The 24257-nt window shown below is 45.3% G+C and overlaps 1 protein-coding gene and 1 non-coding gene across 2 annotated transcripts in view; one reads left to right on the top strand and one right to left on the bottom strand.

The window, feature by feature from the left end:
• Nucleotides 1–24257, top strand: part of LOC140460103 (uncharacterized) — a 54751-nt gene that overhangs the window by 9622 nt on the left and 20872 nt on the right. Inside the window, exon 2 of the mRNA XM_072554503.1 lies at nucleotides 13233–13293. Coding sequence (XP_072410604.1) covers nucleotides 13233–13293 — 61 coding nt within the window. The remainder of the gene's footprint in view (nucleotides 1–13232; nucleotides 13294–24257) is intronic.
• Nucleotides 10035–10106, bottom strand: trnae-uuc (transfer RNA glutamic acid (anticodon UUC)). Its single transcript has one exon. It is a non-coding gene; the product is annotated as a tRNA-Glu (tRNA).

Genomic DNA, 24257 nt, shown 5'->3' with positions numbered 1-24257 from the left:
AAGCAGCAGGATAGCATGTGTGCAGGCGGATTTAAGCTTGAGGCATACTGGGAATGCAGCAAAAAGGAAGGATAACTTAGGACATCTTATGACTTCCAATATCTCTAATGATAAGAAAGTTCGCATTAAGGCACGTTACCTGAATGCTCGGAGCTTTGGTAACAAAGCAGATGAACTAATGGCACAGATCATCGTGAATGATTATGATGTGGTAGGCATCACAGAGACATGGTTACGGGGGTCAGGACTGGCAGTTAAACATCCAAGGATTTTCAATTTATCGAAAAGACAGGGAGGCGGGCAGAGGGGGCGGGGTTGCCTTGTTTGTTAAGAACAAAATTTAATCTATGGCACTAAATGACATAGCATCGGACGAGGTGGAGTCTGTGTGGGTGGAATTGAGGAACTACAAAGGCAAAAAAATCATAATGGGAGTGATGTACAGCCCTCCAAACAGTGGTCAGGACCAGGGGCGCAACATGTTCCAGGAAATAGAGAAGGCATGTCAGAAAGGCAAGGTCACGATGATCATGGGAGACTTCAATATGCAGGTGGACTGGAAAAAAATGTTGCCAGTGGATCCAAAGAAAGGGAATTCATGGAATGCTTACCGGATGGCTTTTTGGAATAGCTTGCCATGGAGCCCACAAGGGAGCAGGCTATTCTGGACCTCGTTCTCTGTAATGAACCAGACTTGATAAAAAATCTTAAAGTAAGCGAACACTTGGGAAGCAGCGATCATAATATGGTGGAGTTCAGTCTGCAGTTTGAAACAGAGAAGGAAAAATCGGATGTAATGGTGTTACAGTTAAATAAAGGTAATTATGAGGGCATGAGAGAGGAACTGACGAAAATAGACTGGAAGGAGAGCCTGGAAGGAAGGTCGGAGAGCAAAAATGGCAGGAGGTTGTGGGTGTAATTGAGGACACTGTACAGAGGTTCATCCCCAAGAAAAGAAAGATTATCCAGGGAGGGATTAGACAGCCATGGCTGACAAAGGAAGTCAGGAAATGTATTAAAGAAAAAAAGAGAGATCCTATAAAGTGGCCAAGAGCACTGGGAAATCAGAAGATTGGGAAGGCTACAAAAACAAACAGAGGATAACAAAGAGAGAAATAAGGGCGGAGAGGATCAAATATCAAGGTAAGCTAGCCAGTAATATTAGAAATGATACCATACTTTTCTTTCAATACATAAGAAACAAACGACAAGCAAAAGTAGACATTGGGCCACTTCAAACTGTTGCTGGAAGCCAAGTGATGGGTGATAAGGAAATAGAGGGAAAACTTAAAAAGTACTTTGCGTCAATCTTCACAGTGGAAGACATGAGTAATATACCAACAATTAAAGGAATTCAGCCAATGAATTGAGTAGGGTTGCCATTACAAAAGAGAAAGTGCTCGAAAAGCTAAAACGTCTTAAAATTGATAAATCTCCTGGCCCCGATGGACTACATCCCAGAGTTCTTAGGGATGTGGCTGAGGAAATAGCGGAGGTGTTGGTTGAGATCTTTCAAAAGTCACTGGAGTCAGGGAAAGTACCAGATGATTGGAAGATCGCTGTTGTAACCCTTTTGTTCAAGAAAGGATCAAGACAGAAGAGGGAAAATTATAGGCCAATTAGCCTAACCTCGGTTGTTGGTAAAATTCTAAAATCCATTCATTAAGGATGAGGTTTCTAAATTCTTGGAAGAGCAGGGTCGGATGAGAACATGTCAACATGGATTTAGTAAGGGGAGGTCGTGCTGGACAAGTATGTTGGAATTCTTTGAAGAGGTGGCAAGAAGGTTCGACCAGGGAAACCCAGTGGATGTGGTCTATCTAGACTTCCAAAAGGCCTTTGATAAGGTGCCACACGGGAGGCTGCTGAGCAAGGTGAGGGCCCATGGTGTTCGAGGTGAGCTACTGGTATGGATTGAGGATTGGCTGTCTGACAGAAGGCAGAGAGTTGGGATAAAAGGTTCTTTTTCGGAATGGCAGCCGGTGACGAGCGGTGTCCCGCAGGGTTCAGTGTTGGGCCGCAGCTGTTCACATTATATATGAATGATCTGGATGAAGGGACTGGGGGCATTCTAGCGAAGTTAGCTGATGATACGAAGTTAGGTGGACAGGTAGGTAGTATTGAGGAAGTGGGGAGGCTGCAGAAGGATCTGGACAGTTTGGGAGAGTGGTCCAGGAAATGGCTGATGGAATTCCATATGAGCAAATGCGAGGAAAAATGAATACAAGCATCGACTACTTTCTAAACGGTGCGAAAATTCATAAAGCCAAAGTACAAAGGGATCTGGGAGTGCTCGTCGAGGATTATCTCAAGGTCAACATGCAGGTTGAGTTCGTGATTAAGAAAGTGGATGCAATGTTGTCACTTATCTCAAGAGGGTTGGAACATAAAAGCACCGTTGTGCTCTGAGACTTTATAAAGCTCTGGTTAGGCCCCATTTGGAGTACTGTGTCCAGTTTTGGTCCCCACACCTCAGGAAGCACATACTGGCAATGGAGCGTGTCCAGCGGAGATTCACACGGAAGATCACTGGAATGGTAGGTCTAACATACGAGGAACGGCTGAGGATCCTGGGATTGTATTCATTGGAGTTTCGAAGATCAAGGGGAGATCTAATAGAAACTTACAAGATAATACATGGCTTGGAAAGGGAGGACGCTAGGAAATTGTTTCTGTTAGGCAAGGAGACTAGGACCCGTGGACTCAGCCTTAGAATTAGAGGGGGTAAATTAAGAACAGAAATGCGGAGACATTTCTTCAGCCAGAGAGTGGTGGGCCTATGGAATTCATTGCCGCAGAGTGCAGTGGAGGCCGGGACGCTAAATATCTTCAAGGCAGAGATTGATAAATTCTTGATGTCACAAGGAATTAAGGGGTACGGGGAGAATGCGGGTAAGTGGAGTTCAAATGCCTCAATGCCATGATTGAATGGCGGAGTGGATTCAATGGGCTGAATGGCATTACTTCCACTCCTATGTCTTATGGTCTCAACCACTGTCTTTTCCCGAAGGGTAGGGGAGTTCAAAATTTGGGAGTATATTTTTAAGATGAGAGGGAGAAGATTTAAAAAGGACGGGGGGGTGGAGGTGGGCAACTATTTTACATTGAAGGTGTTTCTTGTGTGGAATGAACTGTCAGAGGAAGTGATGGGTGCAGGTAATGTTACAATGTTTAAAATTATTTGGATAAGTACGTATGAGCCACACACAAGCAGGTGGGTCTAATCCTCCCCAGATATTCAAAGGGACAGCCAGTCAGAGGGGAGCAGGGCCACGCCTATCATTGTTGTGTGGCATGTGACAGCTGCAACAAGACGTCCCAACTCCTATGCTCAATGCTCTGAACAATGAAAGCATGCATGCCAAAAGCCTTCTTCACCACCCTGTCTACCCACGACTCCATTTTCGAGGAGCGAAAAACCTTCAACCCGAGATCTCTTGATTCAAAATACGACATATGAAGCAGATTTGGTGCTTGTTGGTAGACGTTAATACTTGGTGCATACCTCTCCTCGAATTTGGTATTTTATACTGAATGCCATCACTGATGAAGTCCACTGTGCCAAAACCTGAACTTCAAAATCCCACTGTTCAACTACACTCAAGGTCCTACCATTCACCATGTAAATCCTACCTTGGTTTGACGATACAGAATGTAAGACCTCATACTTAGCTATATTAAACTCCATTTGCCAATAACTTTAAACTTGTGCAATCTAGTTCTGGACTCTCCTTCCCCAGGTAAAAGACCGTTCCTATTTACCCTATCCATGCCATCATGATTTTATAAACATCTATAAAGTCACCCCTCACCCTTCAAAACGTCCGGTAAAATGACCCCAGTCGATTCAGTGTCTTCCTGTAGCTCAAACCCTCCAACCCTGGTAGCATCCTTGTCAATGTTTTCTGAACCCTTTCAAGTTTCATAACCTCCTTCCTGTAGCAGAGAGCACAGAATTGCCTGCAGTATTCCAACAGTGGTGTAATCAATGTCCTCTCTGAAGAGGACTTTAAAAAATATAACTACAATAACATCAGGTTACTTGGGTATGACTGTCCCATAGCAGTTTGTTTTGGCTGTCCTTCATTAATCTATTTTTTTTTAAGTTATAAGAAAATGTTTTGTGGGATGTGATGATTGCGAGCACATCCAACATTTGCTCATTGTCCCTCATGGCCCTTGGACAGAGTAATTGTGATTACATGCTAGAAGGCAGTTGTGAGTCAACCACATTATAGTAGGTCTGGAGTCACAAGGTGTGTGTGTGTGTCTGAGTGTGTGTGTGTGGGGGGGGGGGGAGTGCGCACGCACGTGCATACATGCATGCAAGGTTCATGAATGGTAGATTTCCTGATCTAAAAAGGACAGTTTCTTGAGAAACAGAACAATTATGGTCGCATCTATGAAGAGACAACAATGTTACTGCTTTGAATCCAGTGGTCCTTCAAAACTTGGCTGGATTCAAAACATTAACTGGTTTCTCTCCACAGATGCTGCCAGATCTGCTGCGTTTCCCCAGCAATTTTGCCTTTTGGTGCTGATCTCCAACATCTGCAATTCATTATTTTAGTGAATAACTGTTTCCTGGTTGCCAGGACCGAGAGAAACTTTCACTTCCAGGTCTTTTTATGAGTTGAACATAAAGTCCACCAGCAGCCATGATGAGATTTGAATTTGTGTTCTCAGAAGATCTGTGGGTTGCTCAACCATTATCACTAGATCCCAATCTTCCCTTCAATGACAATTTTCCCCAGACTATTTTCCTTTATGCATTCACGGGATGTCGCACTTTGCCTCACACTGTTGTTCTGGTAAACATCAACTTCACTTTCCCGCTGTTTCCCCATAATCCTCAATTCCCTTTCTGATTTAAAAAAATATATATCTTAGTTTTGAATGCACTTAACAATCCAGATTAAACGGCTGTCCGAAACATGCAATCCCTTCTTTGCAGGTTATTCCCTCTGGTTCTAAACTCACCCACAAGGGTAAACTTTCCCACATCGAGCCTGTGACGTCTCCTCAGAATCTTGTTTGTGACTAAAATGTTACCTCGAACTCTTCTAACTTCTATTAACCACAGGCCCAACCTACTCATTTCTCCACATAAGACCTTATTTCCATCCCTGATATCATCCTGGTCAACCTTCTCTGGACTGCCTCCAATGCCAGTATATCTTTCCTTAGCTAAAAGGCCCAAAATTGTTCCCAGTGTTCAGTTGTGGCCTAATTGGTGTCTGATTTCGGTTCACAATAACCTCCCCACTTTGATACTCCATTTAAAATCCCACCTCCCATTTGCCTTCCCTGTTACTCACTGAACTTGGATGAAGTGTTCATGGATGCGAGCTTGGACATCCTCCTATTCAGCAGTCTTTTCCATTTAACATTCAGCACTTTTCCTCCTGGCAAAGTGCACAATCTCATTTCCCCACATTCCATTCCATCGGCCAAGGTTTTGCTCATTTGCTTAACCTGTCGATATACCTCTCCATGTCATCCTCACCAACTGCATTCCAATCAACTGTCTTTACTGCAGTCTTGGCAATAGTACATTCACTTTACTTATCCAAGTAATTCATATCTATATTGTAAATAATTTTGGCCCAAGCACTGATCCCTGTGGTACATTGCTAGTTAAGATTTGCGATCCTGAACATAACCCTTACCCCTACTATATCATTGGTTAGCCAATCATCTATCCATTTGATCAGAGCGTCTCCAATATCATGTGAATATCATTTGCTCTGCCAGCAAGTCTTCCCAAACTGTCCTTGAAAAAGTGGTGGTGAGCTGTCTCTTAAATTACTTCACAAATATGATGTGGTCTATAATAAAGGCTCAGGAGCGAGTTCCAGGATTTTGATCAATTACATCGAAGCAATGCGGATATGTCACAGTTGGAATGTTGTGTTCACACTTATCTCCTCTTGCTGGTTGAAGTGATGGAGTGGAAGTTGCTCTTGAAGAGCCGCCACTCATATAATCAAGCCAGACAGATCGATTGTGGCCAGACACTCTGACATTTTGACTTCTCATCAATCTATATTCTTTCCATCCAAGTTTTAGTCACATAAAAATGCCACGCAATACTGTTATGGCCTCAGTAAACCAGAATAACGTGAAGATCGCTGGGATGATTTTCTACATCCGACTGCAATATAAACACAGATCATTGTTTCCAGTTTTGGTGGAACAAAAGACACCGTATCGCTGGATAATTACAGTTAGTGCAAACACAGCTAGCCAACAATAATATTAATACTGTTCACTTCAATGGCCAAATTTCAATTGAGAAACCAAGTGCACTCGGCTGCTTGTAACATTGACAACATGACAAAATGGCTCATAGGAGGAGAAATGGGGCATTGAGGAGGAGTGAAATGTTTGCTTTTGGTCACCTCCAGAATTGTTAGAAAAACAGGTTGAAAGAATTCTTAAAAGTTGGCTGAAGTAGTGGTGTGGCATAACACTTCAGACAGAGCAAAGTGGAAGACCACTTTCTAGTGGAAGAAAAAGACAATTCTTATTTCTGAAGGAACTGGGAAACAGAAGTGGGGATGAAATCTGACTTGGGAGCTATTTCCTATTTGTTGAGGATGTTGCTTCATCACAGTCTGGGTTTAGAGCTTAAGGTCTTTATCAGGAATAAAGGGTGGCCCAAGGGGGCTGAGAGATAAATGGGAAGGAAGTGGGGCTGGAGGGAAGGCAGCTGGGAGTGCAATAGGTAGATGGAGGTAGGGATTGATGGTGATAGGTCAGAGATGAGGGTGGAGCAAATAGGTGAGAAGCAAGGTGGACAGGTATTACAGGTGACGAGGTTGGTGTCGAATTGGAAGGTTGGGTCTGGGACAAGGTGGGGGAGAGGAAATGAGGAGACATTGAGCAATAGCATCACATAGTTTTGACCCATCGACCTCTGGGTTATCTACTCAGCACACTCAGGCAGCACTACTCTGCTTTTGGGCTCCCAGCAGCTGGATTGTGGATTAGTTTAAAGTAGGTCTTATATCTCTGACAACATCGGTACACAAGGCAGTGAAGCAAGGTTTCAGCACTCAGGCCTTCACCAATTAGGGAATTGAGTATAGATGTTGGCAAGTTATGTTGTAGTTATGCAGGACGTTGATGAGGTTGCACCTGGAATATTGTGATCAGTTTTGGTCCACGTGGTGCTCTGACTTCAGACTTTTTCAACTCTGGTTTTGTGTTGAACTTGATGGGATACTTTGTCCAACTCAGCATGTTTAAACAGTATCTCTCAGAGGGATTCATCTGAAACTTTTCAGGAGATGAGCGCCACAAGTTTGAAGTATTCAAAGTTACTTGGACTCTATTTCAAAATTACATCAGGACCAGTCGTCAGAGACACGTACAGCATGGAAACAGACCCTTCGGTCCAACTTGTCTATGCTGACCTGATATCCTAAATTAATTACTCCCATTTGACAACACCTGGCCCATATACTCTGGCAGCTCATTTCATATATGTACCACCCTCTGCATGAAGAAGTTGTCCTTTTAATATATTTCGCCTCTCACCCTAAACCTCTGCCCTCAAGTTCTGGACTCCCCCAGCCCAGGGAAAATACCTTGTCTATTACCCTTTCCATGCCCCTCATGATATTGTAACCTCTATTAGGTCACTCCTCTGCCTCCGATGCTCCAGTGAAAACAGCTCCAGCCTATTCAGCCTCTCCCTGGAGCTCAAGCCCTCTAACCCCCAGCAAAATTCCCATAAATCGTTTCTCACAGAGAAGTCAACGTTTCAGTCCTGAAGAAGGGTTAATACCCAAACCGCTGACTACTCCACATCCTGGTGCTGCCTGGCTTGCTGTATTCTCCCAACCTCCTGCTTGCAGCTTCGGGTTGCAATATGTCGTGGCTCAGTGGCTACCACTGCAGCCTCACAGCGCCAGGGACCCAGGTTTGATTCCAGCCTTGGGTGGATGTCTGTGAGGAGTTTGCACATTCTCCCAGTGTCTGCGTGGGTATTCTCTGGGTGATCTTGTTTTCTGCCATAAACCAAATATGTGCAGGCCTTGTGGATTGGCCATGCTTAACTGCCCATAGAGTTAGGTACATTAGTCAGAGGGAAATGGGACTGGGTAGGTTACTCTTCGGAGGGTTGGTGTGGACTTGTTCGGACAAATGGCCTGTTTTCACACTGTAGCTAATCTCATCTGCACTACTTTTGTCACTAACGAATGGCAGAGTAGACTGGACGGGCCGAATGGCCTAACTTCTGCTCCGATGGTCTTGCGGGCTTAGGTATTTTTGGATAACTTAATTGGCAATGTGCAGTCCCTGGCTGAATGAGTAGCAGTGCCTGCGCTAGTGCTTCCGCAAGTTGCAAGAAAACATGAACCTCTTCCCACACTCGGGCCAGCTGAAGGGCCTCTCCTCAGTGTGGACACACTGTTACCTCAGCAGGGCGGAGGAATTGCTGAAGGCCTTCCCGCACTCGTGGCAGGAGAACGGCTTCTCCCTGGTGTGAATGGACTCGTGCCTCAGCAGGGCTGAGTAACTGCTGAAGTCCTTCCTACACTTAGGGCAACTGAACGACCTCTCCCCCATGTGGACACACCAATGGACCAGCAGGTCGGAGGAAAGAGCAAAGCCCTTGCTGCACTCAGGACAGCAGAAGGGCCTCTTCCCCTCTGTGGACCCATTGGTGCTTCAGAACCCTTTTAAATTTCACAACATCCTTCTGATAGGATGGAGACCAGAATTGCACACAATATTCCAAAAGTGGTCTTACCAATGTCCTGTCCAGCCACAACATAACTTCCCAACTCTAATACTCAGTCAGAGGATTGGGAAAGCTTTCAAAACCTACAAAAAACAAACAGGAAAGAATGGAGGGATAAACCGAATTTTTGAGAGTCAGCTTGGAAGCATCAATGAGAAATCAGCAAACTGGGTTTATTGGGTACCCATTCTCATTAAAAACACTATATACGTATTTCTCTTCTGCTCTTCGTAGTTTCTCTGTGCTGCAGTGTGTAGTGGCTCTTTGAAATAATGTCCTGATGCAGCTTCGTTGTGGGTGTTGGGATGATTGCTTCTGTAATTCAGTACTTGGTTTGTGTGTGTTGTTTTTCTGTCGACGCTCGTTTGAAATTCCCCATTGACTGTTCGCTCTACTGTGACATCTAGGAATGGCACTTTTTTGTCGTTCTCCTCCTCTTCAAACCAGGAGCACCCCCTCAGGCCATAGTCTCACTACTTGGAACACCAATATGCAGACTAGTCAAAGGCCTCCACTGAAGACTAAAACACAAAGTCGAAGATTCACGCCACTCCATTTACTCCATCCAAGAATTCCTGAACATCAAAGACACTAAGATAGAAGAGGATGGAATAATGATGTCCTTTGACATAACAGTCCTGTTCACATCCATTAACATCAACGTGGCCAAAGAAAACTGAAGACACTACTCGAACAACCAAAGACACAAACACAGCATCAACTTCATCAGCAAAGATAACACTGTCAACCTCGTGGAACTGTGCCTTACCACCCACTTCATATTCAGTAACAAGCCCTACAAACAAATCATAGGAACACCCATGAAACCACCAGTATCAGGATTCCTAGCAGAAGCAATAATGCAGAGACTCGAACAAACAGCCCTTCCAACGATCCAACCCAAACTTTGGGTCCGCTGGAGCGATGACACTTTTGTCATCAAAAAATGAAACAAATTTGAAGACACCGACAACACCATCAACAATATCCTTACTGGCATAAAATTCACAAAAGAGGAGAACAACAACAAAGTGCCATTTCGAGATGTCACAGGAGAGCGAACAGTCAATGGGGAATTCAAAACAGCGTCTACAGGAAAACAATGCACGCAATGCAAGAACTGCAGAAGCAATCATCCCTACACATACAAACAAATCTGAATCAGGACACTATTTCAACGAGCCACTACACACTGCAGCACCCAGGAACGACGAAGATAAATAAAAAAACTGAACAGCATATTTAAGAAGTACGGGTAGCCTATAAACTCCGAGAAAATGGCTCCCCTGACCGGGAATCGAACCCGGGCCGCGGCGGTGAAAACGCCGAATCCTAACCACTAGACCACCAGGGAGACACGGGCAAAAGCTCTCAGCTCTACTGAAAATTACGTTGCTGGCCGGAAATCGAACCTGGGCCGCGGTAGTTCGCAGGCTTTCACCTGTGCATCCAACATTGTCATTTCTTGTATCCATTGCTCCCGATGCGGTCTCCTCTCCATTGGGGACACTGGAGACTCCTCGCAGAGTCAAGTCACAGCGCTTGAGGGAACATCTCCAGGACACCCGCACCAATCAACCCCATCGCCCTATGGCCCAAAATATCAGCCCCCCCTCCAACTCTGCACATCAACAAACTGACACAAGCAGACACAACGTCTGCAGAAACCCTAGCACATTACTTTACATTAAAGACATCTGGGAAATGATGTCCAGAAAACTTAACCCTCTCAGCATCATGGTCGCCCACAAACTTACCAACACACTCAAAAAGCGGCTAATGAACCTGAAATACCCGATACAAACAACCAGCGAACGAATGTTATTTACAAAATACCATACAAGGAAATATATACATGAACTCTGCCACACAGTTCTCTGTGGCAAGAAATGCTGGGATGAGATAAGTAAGATTTTTTCAGCCAAAACGAATCGACACTGACTGGACAGCCATTTAAAATCAACGCTGTCAGCCCAGGATGGAAGACCCGAAGTTTTCTTATTTCCTGAAGATTTACAAAGCTGAGACTGGGTTTTGGTGTTTGTTCCCTTTCCACTCCCAAGAGCCGCAGTGGTTGGGGCGGTGAGTTGGGGAAAGGGAAATGTGCCCATGAGCAGCGTGTGGGACTATTTCAGCTTCCCCTCATCTGACAGCGCTGTAACTTGACTCTGATGTTCTCAGGGACATTTACTGACGCGAGACAGTGAAAGGATTCTCATTCCCGCAGATCGGGAATTCAAACCGTATGCCGGCTTCAGGACAATGAGAAAGATTAATTGGGGTGTGTGAAGAAGCTTTGAGCTGCATTTCAAACAGGTAGGTGGAGTCAGATGCATCATCCATTGCGCCCCGGCCCTGTGCGTATCTAACGCCACCATGCTGCAGAGTTCAGACGTTAACACGGACATGCGCAGCAATGGGAACATTCATAAGAGGAACAGCCAAAGATAATCACCACCACTGCTTCCCTTCCATAGTCCCAAATTTGTCAAGCAGTATCTTTCACTGGCAAATAAAACACCTTTGTCCTCAGGTGCCTGCTTAACTTCGATCATGACTTCACGCCCCTCACTGTTCTAGTCTCATTTCCAAATACTTGGCTCAGAGCCTCAAAAGCAACTCTGTGGGTATCTGCTTGTTCCACCCTGACTGGCAGTGGGTTGCAGATTTCCGACTCCTCCACTGATTTGAATCTTAAAGAAGAAACCGGGGAACAGTCTTCCTTTCTTTTTGACGACATTTCTCAACTCGAGTCGGCAAGATTCACAACCTCGTGGGGAAACCGCAATCAATCTCAAATCCATCGTATTAACCACTCGACCCACGAATAAAGAACCACACTGACAGATTCATTTCCCAGGTCTCTCTGCCTCTGGAGCTGAGAAAAAATGAATTATTGCTGGGTTTGTTTGAATCCAATCACTTCACAGGTTTCGAAAGGGTTAAACATCTGCACATGCCGAGTCTGGTTGTTTCATCCCGAAAGATGAAATGAACTTTCAGTTAAAAACAAAAACAGAAATTGCAGGAGCAACTCAGCAGGTCAGGCACCATCGGTGGAAAGAGAATCAGAGACAATATTTCAGAATTCTGTTTTCTCCCACAGGCACTGCCAAACCTGCCGAGTTTCTCCAGCAGTTCCTCTTTCTGTCTCAGATTCTCAGCATCCGCAGTCCTTTACGTTAGAAATTAAATCAATTCAGCCTCATGTGCAGGAATGAGAATCCTTTCAATTTCCCAAAAAATTGGCAGAGGTTTCAAAGCATTTGGAAAATAAGTAACATTAGGAAAAACATTTTCGCACAGGGAGTGGTTCGGATCCGTAAATCCCTGTCTGACCGTGACAAGGAGGCAGATTCAAGAACACAAAAGGGAATTCGGTGGTTATGTTCAAAGTAACAATGTGTAGATTTACAGGGAGAAGGCAAGAGAATGATATGAATAGAGACTCTCATTTACTTGCTGTGAAGAACCAGCAGAGCTAAGGTGGGCCTCCAAATGCGCTGTGACACGTGTTGTGATTCAGAGTGAACTCACAGTTCGACAAACGGAAGGTGGGTATTTAGAAAAAGTTTATATTTACACAGTCTCCTCACGTCAGCGCAACAATAAAATAGTTTAATTATCCACCAGTGGAGAGGGACCTGTTCCTGGAGATGGGACAAACAGCTGGCTCAGGGATATCAGTCCACATTGGTCTCTTTGCTGCAAGTTCAGAGGGAGAACATTGGAGGGACAAAGGAGTGAATAACGATCTGTGTAGGAGGGTGAATAACTGTCAATGGAGACTGTTCCTGGCGAACAATAAGTCGTGTGTAACAGCAGACTATGTGATAACAAGGCCTCGTGTGGGTGAGGTAGGGGTCAAGGGCATGGGGCAGTTCGGGTCCAAACAATATTGAACTCGATGTTGAAGACGGAGAGCTATAGGATCTTCAAGTGGAAACTGAGGCGTTGGTCTTCCACCAGGAGCTTAGCTTTGCTGGAACACTGCTGCATGCCTGAGACAGAGATGTTGGCCAGGGAACAGGGTGGCGTGTTAAAGTGACAGGCAATCAGAAGCGCAAGGCCTTTTTTTGCGGGCAGAACCCAGCTGTTCTGCGAAGCAGTCACCCAGTTTATGCTTCATGCTACGTTGGGGAAACCACACTGTGAGCAACGAATGCAGTAGACTAGTTTGTGGCCAATGTGCAGGTAAAGTGCTGCTTTACCTGGAAGTTATGTTCGAGCCCTTGGATATTCAGGAGGGAGCAGGTAAATGGGCAGGTATTACACATTTGGTGATTGCAGGGGAAAGTGCCTTGGGACAATGGGAGGTGGGTGTGGGGTGTTGCAAATGAAGGAAGAGTGGACCCGAGGTGTAAGCCCTGCCCATTTCCCTCCTCTCACATATAAATCCATAAAGTTGAACGAACGTTCCATCGAATGATTTAGTGCCACGTGACTCACGAACTAATTCGTATTCATGTTCCGGGGTCAGCATCATTATTGTGTCACAGCAGCTGCAGGCCATCAGCGGGGTCTCGCCCTATGACGTCACGGTACGGCTGGAATCCCCCGGGACAGTTTATCAAACTGTCCTGTGGGTCAGGGCAACCCTGCATCGGGAAGCACTGAGATGGTCAACCACTATCAGTTAACATGGGGAACACATCTCCACATTACACAGCCTCGCGGCAAGCTTCCCTTCGTTCCACTTAAAGTTCAAGAGCTCTCAAATTTCTTCCAGGTGTTCGCTAAATATATCTATGAGCACTTTGTTAAAGTTTGAATTTTGCGAGTGTTGTAATTTTGTGCTTTTGGAGAAATCACAGTTCGAAAAAAGAGAATGTGGGAATTTAGACAGAGTTTATATTTGCACGACGGTGATATGTCTGCGGGTGCGTGATTGGAGCATCACCCAGAGGGGAAACCATCTCCCCTATTCAGTCAATGTCGTTTTTGCAGCTTTCCCAGAAGACGGCGCACTGTTCTGCACCTCGCCTTCTCATCTCTTTCCCAAAAAAACTTCGACATAAATATTTCACATTGATATACTGGCCCAATGTGCACAGTTGAGATGACACCCTCGTGGAGGTCTAAGTGGTCTTCTGTTGTTCTCTGTACCCTATGTTGAGGAGGGCAATGCTTGTCACTGGGCAATCCGGTGTCAGAGACAAGTTTAGAAACAAAATGGTTCAACTTTCTGCCAGTCGAGAGGGCTCGGTTCCTGGGGCCGGGACAAACAGCAGCAGGGAGACAGAATGAGAAGCAGCTGTTCTGGAAACCCTTTGCCGCTTGCAATTCTCAGAGCAATGTCAAATGTATTTCACACTGAGCAAGACTCAGCTGGTTGAAGATGTGAAGTGGCAGTGGCAGCTCGTAGTATGTGTGGCTTCTTGGACTAGGGGTATGATTCTCGCTGTACATTTTCCACTGCGAGACATCCCCGGTTGAAATCCTAAACGAGCCCACGTTTCCTGATTTGTGCACGAGTGCCTGCTTCATTTTCTCAAAAAGCGCCTTCGCTAAACTCCATTGGACAACGAATTGGGCAGGAAGCAAGCAAGAGAATTGATGGAATATAGCATTGACATCAGTGGTCCCGTGTTTAAGGAATGTCAGCAGTGAAGCAAGATTGGAAAATTAGGACAGCTCTGCTCGGAGAACAGAAGTTTGAAATCTGGCCTGATTGAAGCTTTCCAAGTCATGCGAAGTCTAGGCAGAGAAAGTAATGCAGTTAAAATGCTCCCACGCCTGAAAGGATCGGCAACGATTTGGCAGTGTTTTAAAGTATTGAGGAAAAGAACCAAAAGTGACATTAGGAAGAACGCTTTCGTACAGGGAATGGTTAGGGTCAGTAAATCCCGAACTGACACTGACAAACAGGCAGATTCTATCGACGCAAACGGGAATTCGGTGATCATGTTTAAAGTAACAATGTGCAGAATTACATGGAGAAGGCAAGAGAATGATACGAATAAAGACCCACGTTTCCTTACTGTGTCGACCCAGCAGAGCGAAGATAGGCCGCATGGCGTCCGTCTGCGCTGTGACACAGGCTGTGATTCAGAATGAAATCACAGTTTGACCAACAGAATGTGGGAAGTTCGAAAAAATGTTTATACTTACACAGCCTCCATACGTCTGTGGAACAGCATATTACACGCCAGCAGTGGAGATCTTTGACATCAGTCTCGAATGTGCATGCCACATACCAGCCAAAAGGCTGAAGGGACCTTGGAAAACGGGAACGTGCTGGGCCCATAACGCAGAGGTCGATGGATCGAAACCATCCTCCGCTGTTGCTCGATGTCTCCTTGAGCAGCTTCCTTTTGTAATGGTGCTGTGCTCTGTTCTGTATCTTGCCTTTGCACCTACTTCCTGAGTGTCGGAATGTCCTATATCATACCGATACTCTCACGAACCTCACACCGTTCAAGTAACGTGCTTTTGGAGGTCTGAGTGGTCTTCTCCTGTTCTTCGTCGGTTTCCTATGAACTGAATCGCTAACCCACTTCTCTGAGATGCCAATGAGCTGAGACGCATACCTTGTGGTTTCATGCCTTCCCTGCCATCGTTCGCCTCGCCGGTTCGGACATGAATGACAAGATGATCTGCATGTCAGAAACCGTATCACCACTCAGACACAGTCCCTTACTATTAGGACAGATATCACTGATTGTGAATCACCTCAGAGAGAGACAAGTGGCAGAGAATCGCCGTGGACTCGATGGGATGAACCACCTCTGTCGGCGGGAGAATGATGCTACGTGTTTATGCCGTCCCGCTGCCTATCTCTGGGACAAAGAGGCTGAGGGAGAAAATCTGGTTCATTTTTAACCGTCCCTTCCGTGTTGGACCGCCTGCAGTCCCTCAGCTCGGGGCCGTGGGGATGACTCTCAGTGAGTGAAGGTTTCACTCGGATTTTCTTCATCTGGGACACTTGGGGCTCAGATGTTAACTGCTTTGCGGTCGCAGCGATGAAAGCGATGCCCATTTTGCAATAGACTTTCCGTAAGATTTCTGCTTGAAGACGAATTCTGAACACCAAGCAGGCTGCACAACAATGTACTCATATGAATTTACTTGAGGGAAGTGTCCTCGGTGTCCATTTCTCACTGCCCCGCCAGCACAGCATCTTTCTATCTCTCCGATAACAGACGTTTGGAGGAAATTCATAATCAAAGTTACTCACGTCCCACGCATTAGTGTAAGTGAAACCTCTCACCCCAAGGGATTGAGAGATAGAGAGCAGAAGAGCGAATGGACTCTTCCCTCCCTCCAGAAAAGCGTACAAGTAGAAACAAATTGGCTTAATTATCCGCCAGTGTAGAGAGTCCAGTTCCTGGGGATGAGACAAACATCAGCGTCTCGGGGACAAAATGACAAGTAGATGTTCTAGAAACGCTTTGCTGTTTGCAATTCTTGGGTCAAAGTGGAATGTATTTCACACTGAGAAAGTTTCAGATGGCTCAGAGTCTCAAATGTACATTGCTCTCTGAGTTTATACTTGCACATCGACGATATGTCTGCACAACAGCACATGACAACAGCAATGCAGGAGAATGGCACAGCGGGTGCATGCTGGGATCATAACCCAGAAGCAAAACCATTTTCTCCTCTTCACTCAATGTCGTCTTCAGCAGCTTTCCCGTATAACGGCGCTCTGTTCTGTTCCTTGCCTTGTCATCTGCTTCCCAAACTTCGAGTATCTGAGTTAACTATGTCACATCGTTACACAAGTCAAATTTACACAGTTGTGCTGGCACCATTGTGGAGCTCTGAGTTGTATTGCCCTGTTCTTTGTCGGTGTGTCCTGATTTCGTGTGAAATCTCTTCTCTCAGATGGCAATGAACCGGTGAAGTTGAAACACATGACTTGCTGTTTTAGTCCATTTCCTGCAGTAAAGAAACCAACGCCCGTGTAATAAAAGACTTTTTGCAGGATTGCTGTGTCAAAATAAATTCTGAACACCAAACAGGCTGCACAAAAATGCACTCATATCAATTTCCCTGAGGGAAGAGTCTCCGGTGTCCATTTCTCTCTGTCCCGACAGCACAGCATCTTTCTGTCTCTCCGTTAACAAGACCTTTGGATCAAGTTCAAAGTTGCCCATTTCCTCCACATGACGGTAACTGACTTAACCTGCCTCACGTAATAGGGAGAGAGAGCAGAAGAGTGAATGGGCTCTGCCTTCCACCAGCACAGCTTGTAAGTAGAAACGAAATGGTTCAATTATCCACCAGTGGGGAGAGCGGGATCCCTGGGGACGAGACAAACAGCAGCGTCCTGGGAGCAGGGAGACAGATTGAGAAGCAGATGATCTTGAAACTCTTCCCCAATTGCAATTCTGGGAGCAATGCATAATGTATTCCATAATGAGCAAGTCTCAGCTGCTTCAGGAGGTGGATGCATCCATGGCTGGTGCCTCGTTAGTCTGGGATATGATTCTAGCTTTGGGTGTTGTAGCGAATGCAGCCGTGTGAGAGTTTCCGGATTCCAATCCCAGTCGAAACATCATTCGTTAAATTGACCTGATCAAAAATGCCCGATGAATTTTCTCAAAAAGCCGCTTCGTTAATTAAGATCGGACTGCCTGAATTAGGGACGGTGCAGAGCTGCCATTGCAGTGAACACGGTGAAGGGAAACACGTGTTGAAAGTGAGAACAAGTATTGCAGATTTTTCGCCCGCGCAATCCGAGTCTGAATGAATCCTCCACCTGTATTACGCTCAATTCTGAGGGTGATACTTCAGGAAGCGGGGAAGTGAAGTAAGTGCAGACGGCGCTGAACAGGTTAACGTGAATGGTACCGTCCTGAGGAATGTCAGCAATGAAGGGAGATTGGACAGTTTGGGTCAGCTCTCTTTGGAGAACAGAGGGCTGAGCTGATCTGATTGAAGTTTTCCACGTCATGAGGGTTTTAGACAGAAGAAATAATGCAGTGAAAATGCTCCCAGGCCTGAAAGGGTCGAGAACGATTTGGCAGAGATTGAAAGTCATCAGGAAAATAAGTAAAAGTGACATTAGGAAGACCGTTTTCGCACAGGGAGTGGGGTCAGTAAGTCGCTGTCTGACAGTGACAAAGAGGCAGATTCAATGGACACAAAAGGGAATTTGGTGGGCATGTTCAATGTAACAATGTGCAAGAGTTACAGGGACAAGGCGACAGAATGAGACACTTATTTACATATTGTGTTGAACCAGCAGAGCTAAGGTGGGCTGCATGGCCTCAGTCTGCGCTGTCACACATTTTGTGATTCTGAGTGAAATCGGAGTTGGATCAACAGAACATAGGAAATTTGACAACGGATATATTCTACCCAACAGGATACTCCATCACAGCAATGAAGGTGTTTTGACATCATTCTCGAAGGTACATGCCACAATGCAGATTCAAAACGGAGTATCCCTTTGAATCACTGAGTAATTTGTTTACAGTTATTCAGTTGAGGTGAGCGGAGTTGCGCATTGGGAGCCACTCCAGTTGATAGGTCGAAGCCGTTTTCTCCTGTTTGATCGTCCCACTAGCACTCCAATTTGCTGTGCTTCCAGTCAGTAGATGCAGATCACTATCCCATACTGATACATGGGACACGATGACCCAGCTGTGGTGACAAGCTTGTGAAGGGCTGAGTGCTCTTCTCCTGTTCTCTGTCTGGCTGCTATGATCCGAATAATCAAACCTCTCTTCTCCGAGATAGGAATAAACTGGTGAAGGTGAAACACATCAGTTGCGGTGTGTCCCATGCGCAGGAGGCCCTGCAGTAATTCCCCACGCTGTTTCACACAGCAGTAGCCTCTCGGTGAATTACACTTGGCAAAAAAATCGATTGAACCAAATCAGTGTCCGCCATTGGATTTTCCTGACACCGTTTATAAAATTCTGGCTCACCGTTAATGTGGAGAGGGGTCGTCAGACTGTAGTTTCCGCTCCTTCTGTTGAATAAAGATAATTTTAACTGTGTCCAGTGAGAGGAAAGGATTTGCATTTGGTGGGAAACATTTCTATCTGAACTCGCTGTCACTCCCCTTGAAAGCTTGAAAGATTGAAACATAAAGCTGGGAGTCTCTGGATTATGTTGTAAAAATATCGGTATTATGTTATTCACACCGCGCTGTCACCAACTGAACGAAGCGGCTGCCCAGAGGGAGACGGCTCAATTTTATTCCCGTGATGAACTGGGGGAGCTGAGCATTTAGCCAAACAATGGGCTCACCACCTCCCTGACACAGTGTTCACAAATCAAACTGACAGCAAAGATTCACGTGAGATCGAAAGTTTCCGAAAAGAAGATTTGGCTCAACAGATATCCGGAGTGAACGCACTCCTTTCTTGATTTGAAATGTAAGAAGTCGACGTCAGTGAGCCTGACGTGACTCGAACACGCAACTTCTTAATCTGGAGTCAGACACGCGACCGTTGCGCCACAAGCTGACTAGGTGACTTGTGAGCTCTATTCATGCTTAAGGAAGGTGATCGCGCCGCAATGATTTTACGTTATGAGGAACAACGGAGATCAATAGTTCGTGTCTGTTCTGTCTCTCCCCCGTCTCCTTCTGTCTCTCGAAACAATTTCCAACTCTACCTCAATAAAAAGCTGAAAGAACTGCGGATGCTGTATACCAGAAACAAAAAAACAGGAGTTGCCGGTGACCCTTCCACAGAACTGATGGTGATTGGGAAAACGTTGGTTTATATGCTGGAGATATCGTGGGAGGAAGGCGGATGCAGTAAATGATAGATCAGGACAGAGCCCAAAGCGAGGGAAGAACTGTTGGACAGGAAAGGGAGTTGATAACGATCTGCGTGGGAGGGTGAATGGAGACTGTTCGTGGCTAATAATAGGTAGTGTGTAATGACAGACTGTGTGATAACAAGGCTTGGTGTGTGTGGAAGGGATGAGGATACTATGGAGTTCAGGCCCTAGAATTATTGAATTCGATATTGCGACCGGAGGATGTATGGTCCCCAAGTGAAATATTTGGTGCTCTTCGTTCTGCTGGTGCTGAACTTCGCTGGAACACTACAGTAAACCTGAGACAGAGATGTTGGCCAGGGAATAGGGTGGGGTGGGGAATTGGCAGGCAACTAGAAGCTCAGGTTCTTTTTGCGGGCAGAACGTAGATGTTCTGTGCAGCAGTCGCCCAGTTTTAGGCTTCGTTTTCCCCATTGTAGATGAGACCACATTGTGAGCAGCAAATGCAGTAGATTGGGTTGTGTGAAGAGCAGGTAAAGTGCTGCTTCACCGGGAAGGTAAGTTTGGGCCCTTGGATAGTGAGGAGGGAGGAGGTAAATGGGCTGGTGTCAGACATTCGGCAGTTGCAAGGTAAAGTGCCGTTGGACTATTGGGTTAGGGTTGATAGGAATGAAGGAAGAGTTGACCCAAGGTATAACTCCTGCCCATTTACTTATCCGCCAAATAGAGAAATTTGTCAAGTGTGTACAAGGAAATTTTCTAATTCACAATGAGGATGGACATACTGGCGAGTGTGCGAAGCGTAAGGGCCAGCAAACATAATTCTATTATCAATAGAATAGTGATTGAAAATAATATACCAGATCTAAAAGTTGAAGTTCTAAATTGGAGGAAGACTCAAGTATGAGGCAAGATGTTTCAAAAGCTGATTGGGGGCAGTTGTTCGCAGGTTAAAGGACTGCTGGAAAATGGGAGGCCTTCAAATATGAGATATCAAGAGTCCACACACAGCATATTTCTGTTAGGGTGAAAGGAAAGGCTGGTCGGTGTAGGGCATGCTGGATGACCAGAGAAATTGAGATTTTGGTTAAGATAAAGAAGGATGCATACGTCAGGTATCAACAAAGAGATCGAGTGAATCCTAAGAGAATAAAGGCAGTACGAGCATACTTAAGAGGGAAATCATGAGGGCAAAAAGGGGACATGAGATAGCTTTGGCAAATAGAGTTAAGGATAAGCCAAAGGGTTTTTTTTATAAATACGTTAAGGACAAAAGGATAACAAGGGAGAGAATAGGGCCCCACAAAGATCAGCAAGGCGGCCTTTGTGTGGAGCTGCAGTAGATCGTGGCGGGGTGGGGGGCGGGAATACTGAACGGATATTATGCATCAGTGTTTACTGTCGAGAAGGGCATGGAATATATAGAATGTGAGAAAGTAGATGGTGACATGTTGAAAAAAAATGTCCATATGGCAGATGAGAAATTGCTAGATATCTTGAAATGCATAAAAGTGGATAAATCCCAAGGACCTGATCAGGAGTACCCTTTCACTCTGTGGGAAACTGGGGAAGTGATTGCTGGGCCTCTCAATGAGATATTTGTATCATCAATAGTCACAGGTGAGGTGCCGGAAGGCTAGAGGGTGACTAACATGGTGCTACGATTTAAGAAAGTAAGGAAAAGCCAGGGAAATATAGACCGGTGAGCCAGACATCCGTGACGGGCAAGTTTTTGGAGAGAATCCTGAGAGACAGAGTTTACATGCACTTGGAAAGGAAAGAATTGATTAGGGATAGTCAGCATGGCTTTATGCTTGGGAAGTCATGTCTTACGAACATGATTGAGTTTCTTGAAGAAGTACAAAGTGGATTGATGAGGGCAGAGCAATGGATGTGATCTATGTGGACTTCAGGAAGGCGTTCATCAAGTTTCCTCATGGGAGACTGGTGCAGAAGGTTTAATCGCATGGCATGCAGGGACAACGAGCCATTTGGATACAGAACTGGCTAGAAGAAAGAAGACAGAGAGTGGTGATGGAGGGTTGCTTTTCAGACTGAAGGCATGTGACCAATGGTGTATCACAAGGATCGATGCTGGGTCCGCTACTTTTTGTCAGTTTTATAAATGATTTGTATGTGAACGGAGGAGGTATCGTTAGTAAGTTTGTAGATCACACCAAAATTGGAGGTGTAGTGGACAGCAAAGAAGGTTACCTCAGATTACAACGGGACGTTGATCAGATAGGCCAAAGGGCTGAGAAGTGGCAGATGGAGGTTAATGTCGATAAATATGAGGTGCTGCATTTTGGAAAACCAAATCAGAGCAGGACTTTTACACTTAATGGTAAGTTCCTTGGAAGTGTTGCTGAGCAAAGAGACCTTGGAGTTCAGGTTGATAGTTCCTTAAAAGTAGAGACGCAGGCATTTGGGTAGTAAAGAAAGCGTTTGGTGTGCGTTCCTTTGTTGGTCAGAGCATCGAGGATAGATGTTGGGAGCTCATGTTGCCACTGTACAGAACTTTGGTCAGGCCACGTTTGGAATATTGCATGTAATTTTGGTTTGGTTCCTATTGGAAAGATGTTGTGAGACTAGAAAAGGTGCAGAAAAGATTTACAAGGATGTTGCCAGGATTGGAGGGTTGGGCTGTAGGGCGAGGCTGAATAGTCTGTTTTCTCTGGAGCGTCGGATGCTAAGGGGTGACCTTATAGAGGTTTATATAATCATGAGGGATATGGAGAGGGCAAATAGACAAGTTCTTTTCCCTGGGATGGGGGAGTCCAGAACTACAGGGCATAGTTTTAGGGAGGGGAGGGGAAAGATATAGAAGGGACTTAAGTGGCAACCTTTTCACGCAGAGGGTGATGCATGGACGGCACGAGCTGCTGGAGTAAGTGGTGGAGGCTATCTAATTACAGCATTTAAAATGCATCTGGACGTGTATATGAATAGGAAGGTTTTATGGGGATTTGTGCCAAGTGCTGGCATATGGGGCTAGATTAGGTTAGGATATCTGGGCTGCATGGATGAGTTGGACTGAAGGGTCTGTTTCCGTGCTGTACATCTGTGTCACTCTGTGAGACTCCATGGGATTCTCTCGGAGAAAGTCAGGACTGAAGATGTTGGGATCAGAGCAGAAAACGTGTTGCTGGAAAAGCGCAGCAGATCATGCAGCATCCCATGAGCAGGAGAACCCACGTTTCGGGCATGAGCCCTTCTTCAGGAATTTTTAGCTATAAACTATAAACATTCCCTTAGTTAAATATTGTGAAGTGTGAAGCCATTGTTTTAGTCCCCAAGTTCGACCTGAGCTCCCCCCTCCCCCGTCCCAATAACTCTGTTGACAGCCTTCATGTCACACTTAAAACTAGGATCGCTGTGCTCTTCCAGCACCACTAATCCAGTATTTGGTTTTCAGCATCTGCAGTCATTGTTTTTACCAGATTCGTGATCAGTCGGGGGATGAACAGTTACAGGAAAAGGGCAGGAAACTGCATGTGGAGAATGTCAGATCAGCCACAATCCTATTGAATGGAGAAGCAGGCTCAAGGGGTTGAATGGAATTTTGCAGTTCCTATTTCGTATGGTTCCCGAGCCCTTACCTCTGAAACAGGGTCCTGGCTTCAGTATGTGCCATTAATGAGAATGCTGATGTTCCCTTGTGTAATATCAACAACTTAGCAGCTGCTGAAACCTCTTGCTCCTTTGTTACCTCTAAACACAATAAGCCAATGTGTCCAGGGGAGGTGATGGCTGACTTTCTTGTCACCAGACTATTCACCCAGATAATGTTCTGGGGACCTGGGTTCAAAATCTACCACGGCAGATGGTGGAATCTGGATTCAATATAAATCTGGAATTAAGAATCTAATGATGAAACTGTTGTGGTTTGTTGTAAAAACTTATCTGGTTTCCTGCTGTCCGAACCTGATCTACATGTGATTTCAAGATCCACTGTCAGCTGGTTGAATCTTCACTGCTCTTTCAGTCAATTCTTAAAGCTCACCTTTTTTTAACTATGATGTTGCCAGAATGATTTATAGACGGCATAGGCTGGGACTTTTTTCACTGGAGTGTAGAAGGTTGAGGATGGAGGTTATGGAGGTTTATGAAGTCATCAGGGACAAAGCTAAGGTGAATAACCAGTGTCTTTTCCTGAAGGGTAGGGGAGTTCAAAGTTTGGGAGTATATTTTTAAGATGAGAGGGAGAAGATTTAAAAAGGACGGGGGTGGGGGCAACGTTTTTTACATTGAAGGTGGTTCGTGTGAAGAATGAACTGTCAGAGGAAGTGGTGTATGCGGGTAATGTTACAATGTTTAAAATTATTTGGATAAGTACAAAAGAGCCAAACACAGGCAGGTGGGTCTAATCTTCCCCCAGATATTCAAAGGGACAGCCAGTCAGAGGGGGGCAGCGTCACGCCGATCGTTGTTGTGTGGCATGTGTGACAGCTGCAACAAGACGTCCAAACTCATGTGCTCAATGCTCTGACCAATGAAAGCAAGCATGCCAAAGCCTTCTTTACCACCCTGTCTACCCACGACCCCATTTTCTAGGAGCTAATAACCCGCAACCCTAGATCTCTCTCAGTTCTGGTTCCCTTGTAGTTCTGACTTCTGACTTCTTTGTTTATGTTGAACTTGATGGGATACTTTGTCCAACTCAGCATGTTTAAACAGTATCTCTCAGAGGGATTCATCTGAAACTTTTCAGGAGGTGAGCTCAACAAGATTGAACTATTCAAAGTTACTTGGACTCTATTTTAAAGTTACATCAGGACCAGTAGTCAGAGACACGTACAGCATGGAAACAGACCCTTCGGTC

Source organism: Chiloscyllium punctatum, chromosome 36, assembly GCF_047496795.1.
Source record: "Chiloscyllium punctatum isolate Juve2018m chromosome 36, sChiPun1.3, whole genome shotgun sequence".
Classification (NCBI taxonomy): Eukaryota; Metazoa; Chordata; class Chondrichthyes; order Orectolobiformes; family Hemiscylliidae; genus Chiloscyllium; species Chiloscyllium punctatum.
This window is presented reverse-complemented; position numbering and strand designations above follow the sequence as displayed.